Source organism: Tasmannia lanceolata, unplaced genomic scaffold (genome assembly GCF_043159265.1).
Source record: "Tasmannia lanceolata isolate RefF3 unplaced genomic scaffold, GAP_Taslan_0.1 ptg000037l, whole genome shotgun sequence".
In the NCBI taxonomy this organism is placed as follows: Eukaryota; Viridiplantae; Streptophyta; class Magnoliopsida; order Canellales; family Winteraceae; genus Tasmannia; species Tasmannia lanceolata.
Genome location: NW_027518714.1, coordinates 60,020,633 through 60,029,175, shown reverse-complemented (window position 1 = coordinate 60,029,175; position 8,543 = coordinate 60,020,633). Strand labels below are relative to the sequence as shown.

General features: G+C 38.3%; 1 protein-coding gene across 1 annotated transcript; it reads left to right on the top strand.

Annotated features, from left to right (window-relative positions):
• Positions 1–2,557: 2,557 nt before the first annotated feature.
• Positions 2,558–7,433, top strand: LOC143861745 (small ubiquitin-related modifier 1-like). The gene is made up of 3 exons (XM_077372637.1): positions 2,558–2,757; positions 6,760–6,909; positions 7,215–7,433. The coding sequence occupies exons 1-3, from the start codon at positions 2,671–2,673 to the stop codon at positions 7,284–7,286; spliced, it is 309 nt and encodes a 102-aa protein (XP_077228752.1). The 5' UTR covers positions 2,558–2,670; the 3' UTR covers positions 7,287–7,433.
• Positions 7,434–8,543: the final 1,110 nt, after the last annotated feature.

The window sequence follows — 8,543 nt, the reverse complement described above, 5'->3', positions numbered from 1 at the left end:
ACACCCTTTCTATGTGAGATTTTTATATGCCGCCTTGGCCATATATTCAACTATTTTTCACAATCAAAAGGGTGTGTCCTGAAAATCATTTCCATAGGATGATCCTAGCCATTCAATCTATTGATGTTTACATAACATGCAGTTCATATGTAGATTGGATGGCTAGGATCATCCTATGGAAATGATTTTTAGGGCATAGCCTATTTATGTTGTGGCCTGACAAATGGAGTTTTGGATCATCCTGTGGTGGAGTGGTTAGTACAGAAATTTTTGAAAAATACACTAGACAATACAGCCCGACGCCATCTAAAAACTCCCATTTCTATAAGGATTGCTTCAATGGGACGCGACGAACTGTATTAATTCACCTGGTTGGAACACGACTTGGGAGATCTCTCTTGATGAGCAGCTCTACAGATGGCAGATAAAGACTGTGACGCACTGGAAGAAGACTGTACGCAGGCGGGGCGGTGGCGCCCCAATACGCCCTATGGGTCTTACCTTTGATTGATCCGAACCGTTAACGTACCTTGCTTTGGATCTTTTACATCACAAAAATAAGACCAGTAATCCAGTCATAACATACAATAACAAGTTTATGGACAGTCAAAGCTTCATATAAGCAACAAGCAACAGTTCACATTCAACGACAAACAATAAACACTAATAAATGTTATGATTTTTTTGATCGGGTGATTTTTGTGCTCCAAAGCAAGATCCACAAAATGAACAGTTAGGATCAATCAAACACAGGACCCTTTGTGTTATAGCGGGGCGCCAATTGTTTTACAGCCAGGTTGTCAATGCAATACCACACCCACTATTATTTTTGAGAAATAATATCAGCCCTCGAATGATTTTATATTCATGCTCAAGTTTCTTGTCTTTTAGTATTTAAAGTGCTGTCAAAAGGTTATTATAGTTCTCAAAAAGCGCTCGGAAGCGCTATAAATACTAGAAGACAAGAAACTTGAGCGTCAATATCAAAGCAATCGAGCGATGATATCATTTCCCTTATTTTTTTCATGGAATATTACTAAGGCCATGTCTGGCAACCATGAAATATTATCCCACGAAGTATTCATGGGTCCACATCGTGAGAGAGGTTGAGAATGAAGAAGGGGGATGGAAATAGACAGGCAAAGAAGAAATGGCATAAAAAATTCCTAAAAACTAGTGAAAAATGAAATACATTTAGGTCATGCCTGGGCGCGAAGATTTTTTGGTTCATGATAAATTTGTGTCTCCAAGTGAAGACGAGGGTGAAGTCACTAAAAACCATAAAACAAAAATCTAGGAAACTACCGTCTCCTATGATGAGATGTGACTAAAAATCAAAAAAAGGTCGATCTAATTTTGAGTAAATTTTTTTGTTTCCTAATTTTTGGCCACATCTCATCAATAGAGTCACTAGTTTCATGAATTTTGTTTCCTGGTTTTTAGCGACTTCTTCATCATCTCCACTAAAAAACACGGATTTATCAGGAAAACAAATTCATGGTTGCCAAATGTGCCCTCAGACTTGGTATTTTGTTATCTAGTTTTCTACGAGCCTTTCACACTCCTCCCACTCCCACCCTCTCAAGTTTCTCCATCTTTGGCCCGTCTCTCACAACTGGCTTGAAAACTATTACATGGAATATTGTTTACATGTTAGCCAAAAATGGCCCAAGTGTTGAGAGAGTGGAAGGGTGAGAGTCTTATGGGAATGAGCAAGTAGAAGATGCCCAAGTTGACGTAAAATAGGGAAAAGAAGAACACTACTTTGCATGTTTTTCTTTTCCCTATCTTTTCAGCTACTTATCACCTTCTCCTCGCTCATGTCCTCTCAATTCTCTTCATCTCCCACCCCCTATCCTCTTCCACTGTTTTGCACAATTTTTCCCCTCTTAAAAAAATTCTAAATCCTCCCACAGAATAATAGCTGATTGATTGGGTAGACAGATGTGGCATCTTCCTCAAACCAAAATCATCAGGGTGTGCGAACTTGAAACATAAAAGTACCAGCTGCGAAATGCCTTTCTACGATGGTCCATGGCAAATCCCATGTTCTTAATACCATGATCCTTGATTTACATTCTCATATCTCACTAAGCTTGAAATATTTAGTGAATTTATGAAAGGGTTCAACTAATTTTTGAAATAATCTCCATTCTCATATCCTTTTCAAGAGGCACATTTCTGAAATCTTTTAAAATATATGGGACCAAAACATGAAGATAAGAGAGAATCCAAAACAAGTATAATATATAGAGATTTTAGTAGAACATTTAAAACGAGCCACCCTTTTAACGTTTGAATAAAGCCGCCAAGTGCATGTCACATTCCCCAAAAAAAGAAAGAAAAGGGCGGTTTTTAGTGCAGTCCAGCTACCAATTCTCAAACCCCCTCTATATCCTACACCATTGGATCCAATATTACTCGATCTTGACCGTCCATTCCAACCCATCCTCTTTCTTTAGTGGCGAATCCTCAAGACCCTTTCGTCTGCTCTTCTCGCGGATTCCAAAATTCTATCCATTCCAATTTTTAAAAGTTTCGGCTCTAAAAAACAAGCGAGGGCTATTTAATGCCGTCTTCATTTTTCCTCATCCTCATCTCTCTCTCTCTCTCTCTATCTCTATTTGCAGAACGAAGAAAACCCTAGGGTTTTGGACGGAGATCTGAAAAATGTCGGGGGCTGCTCCAGGTGCTCAGGAAGAAGATAAGAAGCCTACAGATCAGGGGGCTCACATCAATCTCAAGGTTAAGGGACAGGTAAGGTTTCTTTTTATACGATCTTTAGCTTGCGTTATTTTGATTCTGGATTTTTTTAGGGTTTTTTTTTGGTGTCCTTTTGTTTAGGTACAGATCTGTAACTTTTGTCTGCCTTGAATCCAGTATTTGGTTTGTAATGTGTTGTTTACAAGTTATTTGCTAGCTTTGATTCGTGTGTTAAAGCTAGCTGTATTGTTGGTGATGGATGGAAACCGATCAATGCTGTTGAGTTTTTGTTGTTCTTTCATTTGATTTTGGTGATTTGGTCCGGATTCTATTTCCACTTGCTTGTTTTATTTGTTTATAAATGTTGATATATGGGTAGTACAATTTGTGTAGTTTATTGTGTTTTTTAGGGTTTGATGCTTTAATTGAGAGGAATGGCAGGTAATTCTGTATTATCTTCTTTCTATAGCAGTGACTCACATGGTGTTTGTTTAAGTATAAAAGATTAAATACTGCCTTTCTCCAACACCTTAAGCTTTTGGAGACATTGGTAAGTTTCCACAGTGTTGAAGTTCTCAAAGTTACAATAATATCTAAGATTCTTTTTAAGAAATTGGAATATTGTGTATTTGTGTATGCCACTAGTATGGCCATCAGTATGCTAGTTCTAACTAGTACTCTTTCATGATACGGTGCACAATACAGAGGTTCCTTCATTTGTTGTTATGGTCTCTCTTTCTCCCTCCTCCCCTCTTTCTGATAATATCCCATAGGAGAAAAATGTGATATACTGGCACATTAAGCTTGGAGGGGAACAAATGGAAATATTCAAGACAATCAAATATTGTCTCTTTTTTTTTTCCTCATCTTTTTCCTCATTCTCTATCCCGTATTTACCGGGGTGGGAAACAAATCTGGGAAGCGAAATGTGAAACGGAAATGGGAATCACATGAAAAAGATAGAGGGGAAACGACAAATGAAAAACGATAGAAAATCATATGAGAAACACACGTTGAGAAACATCTTAGGAAACACATTAGAAACGCTTGAAAAATGATAGAGAAATACCAATTGAAGTGCATATGAAACATTAGAAAAACACGAAATATATGGTTTTGCTGGTTAAAAATTGTTAATTTCAAACTTCTATTTGAATATTTCTTTTAATTTTTATTTTTATCACAATATATGCCATTGTTTTCCTTTTTAATACATATTCCACAATTTTTGGTGTATTTTTTTTCCAAAACAAATCGCTTTTCGTAAGTACTTGCTTCCCACACATTTCATATACGTTTTATTCGAGTGTTCCATACGTTTCTCATGTGTTTCACACTTGTTTCTCATATGTTTACCATGTGATTCCGAAACGTTTCCGAAACGCGTTTTAAGGGAAATGAGTCTCCCATCCGCCCAAGGAGTTTCCGGCTACTATGCTCTATCCCTTAATTTTTATTTGATTGATACAGAGAAACATGCACGAGGTGGTCTGGTGAGTGGTGAGGCACATCCCAAGGCTCTATGTGGCTCGTCAAATTCTGCTTGGTGAATGATTAAAAATTTGATAAAGTACTTTGAGAGTTTGATAGTACCTAAGAGGGATATCTTTTGCTATCTTGGTTCAATCCTACATAAAGAAGGAGAGATTGAAGAGGATGTCAACCACAGAATAAGAGTAGGTTGGTTGAAGTGGGTGCTTCAGGAATTCTGTGTGACTGTAAAATATAAGACAACTGAGAGGCCAGCCATGTTGTACGACTCAGAATGTTGGGCCATCAAGATGCAGCATGTGCATATTATGAGTGTAGCGGAGATGCGAATGCTTAGATGGATGTGTGGCCACACAAGGTTAGATCGAATTAAAAATGAAGACATCTGTAAATAGGCAGGGGTGGCACCAATTGAGGAGAAGATGAGAGAGCACCTCTTAAGATTGTTTGGGCTTATCCTACGTAGGCCTTTGGATGCTCCAGCGAGAAGAAGTGACTCGTGCTAAGCTGAAGGAGTAAAAAGAGGTAGGGGTAGACCGAAAACAACTTGGGTAGAAACAGTGAGGAAAGACTTGAGGGCTAAGAACATAACAGAGAACATGACCTTGTATAGGATAGAATGGAAGAAAATAGGATAGAATGGAAGAAAATGATCCATGTGGATGAACCCAACTAGTGTCAGGATTAGACTTAGTCAATTTGAACCGGGTAGATCTGTTCACTTTCTTCATGAAAATTTTCTAAAGGATTCATTAGCCGACCCCAACTAGTTTGGGACAAAGGCCTAGTTGAGTTGAGTTGTACTTTGAGAGTTTGATGTGCTGGTTTACCAGCACATCAAGCTTGATTTTATTGATTAGAGTTCTCTATCCCTTATGTTTGATTTTTAATTAAAATACGAGGTCAGTTGATAGAAAAGATTGAAGAAGTTGCCCAATAACTTGATTTTATTGTTTTAATGTGTTCTATAGGGCTTGATTGAGTTGCCCAAGGCAGAATCTACAAAAGATATTTAAGTTCTGTTTGATGACCGACATTCTAAGTGCTCAGATGGATCAGATTCATGCCTATCACTACTCCACACCTTCACAGTCTCACACATCAGGGAATGATATCTGCCTCCGGTCCCCAAAAAATATAAAATAAAATAATAAAGACACTCATTTCTTCGTTTTCACACTTTCTTATTATTTATTAAACATTTGAAGGCTGCTATAGTTTCCAAAAAGCTATCAACATCAATCAAAAAGTGCTTAATAAACTGTGGAGTCTCATTATTAAAACAAGATACATGACTGACTTTTCAAGGCTCAAATGGTCAGTTTCATGAGTGACCGCACTGAATGACTAACAACGTGACTCCGGCCGGATCATTAATACAAATCTATCCCTGTGTACGTTCGAGCGTGCGAGCGTGCGTAAGGGAGGCTTCGCCGACCGCTTTTTTCAAACACCTGGCAAATGAACCATTTTCAAGCGAATTATCTACCAGCGGTCGGTTTCAATTTTCTTTTTCTTTTTTTGTCAAAATACTTCTCTCCCTCTCTTCTATTTCAAATCCATCAATTGTTTCTAGGTTCCAGAGTCTGTTTTGGATCTTTTGATATATTATATTAAGCAAGCAATCTGGAGGTGTTGCTTTTGCTCTTCATAACTTTCTCTCTTTTGAGAATTTAGAATTGGGGCATTAATTGAAACCCGTTTGACACAAGTCAAAGGGTTTTTACCAATTTCTTTACCCAATTGGTATTGTGTTCATTAATGACCTGTTATTGGTAATGAAATTGCTAAATCTAAGGTTGTTCTACTTGAATTTATAGATTTTTGATACCACTGAAACTCAACCTTGCAAGACTTGTAAGCGGAACCATGTACTTTTTTTTCCGCTAATTTTTCACAAGATCAAAATGACTAACTCTTTAGATCTATCATAACCATCGAGTGATATTTTTTGTGCTTCAGTGAGAAGTGAGATGGCAACTAACAATAGAGTTTGTCAGAATCCATTGCAAACTCTATTGAACTGTCGTAGTATTTTGTGCGTCAAGTTTAGGCCCACGTCACTTTTTAAGTTTTTCATTTTAACGATGCATTAATAGTTAGTGCGTTAATGCAACTTCCTAGAGTGTGAGATAGGTATGTAGCTATACCTATGCAATAAGAGTTTTGCTATTAGCAGTACGCATGGTTTTACTGCCCTTGTTTCAGCTGTTTGGAAGTCATGAGCTATTGCATTTTACTACCCTTATTTCAGTTGATGGGATCAATAACAATTCATGGGGGTGACAATAGCTCTTACCGGTGCAGCAGAAAACCACCTCTGGAAGTTTGAGCTTATTTTGTGAATATATACATAGTTTCAACATGCACGAATAAATACCGTTATATCTACATGTTTATTAGATCCAAGGTATGATGTTAATATAGATTAAATGTTTCCATAAAGCAACATCTGCAGTATTTGGTCTGGCAACTCGATAACTGCACTTTAGGTACCATGCTTTATACTTCCAATCTGGGGATTCATGCTGCTAATCAGGTGAGCTTTCATGTTTTTGATTGCAGGATGGGAACGAGGTCTTTTTCAGGATCAAGCGCAGCACCCAGCTGCGGAAGCTCATGAATGCTTACTGTGATCGGCAGTCTGTAGATTTTAATTCCATTGCTTTCTTATTTGACGGGCGTAGACTGCGAGGGGAGCAGACCCCAGATGAGGTTTTTTTTTTTCCTTTTTTTTTTGTTCTTTAAATTTAATTATCTAATTATATGGTAGGGATTTGCTAAGGTCCATCGCAAAAGGATTTTCGCGGCTAGTTTGTTGCACGTCAGATCAGCCACCTCGTGAATGGAGACAAAAGCTGTCGTCTCCATTAATGAGGTGGCTGGTCTGATATGCGACAGACCAGCCGCGAAAACCCTTTTGCGATGGATGCTAGCACTTCCCTATATGATATTGTATGATTCTTTTGGGCTTTTCCTTATTTAGTAATTTCATTTTGTTGCATTTTCCTTGAGTCCAGCTTGAAATGGAAGATGGAGATGAAATTGATGCCATGCTGCACCAGACTGGTGGTAAAAATGGAGTAATCTGAACTTCACAGCATTACTTGTAGAAGAAGAGGGGGAAAATGCTGGCCTATATAGTTATGCTTAATTTCTGTTTTCTAAGACATGGCTGTAAAGAAAGATTTGCTATAGACTCTAAAGTACTAAATCATCAAGTTGAGGTGGCTTTTTAAGGTTTTGAGGAGAATATGATTCCTGGTTATATAGTACGGCTGCAACAGGGTCCGGTTTTTCAAAACCCTAGCCCAACCCCAGATCCCATTATCTTGGCCCTGACCCCGCCCTGACCCTGAGTCAGGGCCGAAAAACCTCAACTCATTGCCTGCCCTACAGGCTCAGTGCTGGCCCTGGCCCGCCCTGATTGGGCCGGCCCGGCCCTAATTGACCCTTGTGCAAATACCTGTTAAGAGTGCCAAAAATAAAGCAACCACTTATCATATAGAACAAAATGATCAATAAACAGAGAAAGGGAACAAAATATGACAATATAAATTCAACAAAATGACGGGCAAAACATGACCGGCAACAGAGAATTAATAATAATAATCTAAAGAAACATCAATCCAAGATAATAGAAAATATTAGCAAAAGAAACATGCACAGATGGTTCAATTCTATAATAGAAAATTTAGGATCAGGCCGGGTCAGGGTACCCGAGGCATTAACCCAGAACTCGACCTGACCTGAGTTAGGGTCTAAAAAAATGAACCCTGACCTGCCCTCAGGGTTGGAAAATTCAGCCCTGATCCTGTTCGGGCTCAGGGTTGATAGGGCCAAACTTGCACCCCTCTGTTACGGTTGTAACTCAGGGTTGATTTTTTGGAATTTTGGTTGAGCTTTTATCATAAAATTGGGCTGTGTCTCGGTTGAATCCAATTCATTTTTTAGCAAAGCTAACCTGACACAACCCAAACTGAACCCTTTACAACTCATGGAGCTTCTTTCTTTTGGAATTTGAGGAATTGCTTTCTGCTATCTTATTGCCTAAAGGCACTATCCATCCCATCCAATCAAATCAGTTTTTGATTGTAAAACATTATAGGCATAGCATCTCTCTTATAGGGATGGAAGGAACTTTAAATGGTTTGAGAATGTTTCCTCAGCTTGGGTTTTTTCATTCTTTTTCCAATTGAACGCCTTATGTTACGTTTGGTTGCTTGTTTTGCGGGGATTGTATCTTCTCTACTTTTTTCACCGAAATGGAGAAATTTGCTGGGGGAATTATTGTCTTATTATTATTATTTTTTGAAATAGCGTTATTGTCTTATTTTTTTTTCTCTCTC

Coding starts and splice junctions, on each gene's coding strand:
- LOC143861745 (XM_077372637.1), top strand. CDS start 2,671: ATGTCGGGGGCTGCTCCAGGTGCTCAGGAAGAAGATAAGAAGCCTACA. Junction 2,758..6,759: donor ATCTCAAGGTTAAGGGACAG/GTAAGGTTTCTT, acceptor TTTTGATTGCAG/GATGGGAACGAGGTCTTTTT. Junction 6,910..7,214: donor GGGAGCAGACCCCAGATGAG/GTTTTTTTTTTT, acceptor CCTTGAGTCCAG/CTTGAAATGGAAGATGGAGA.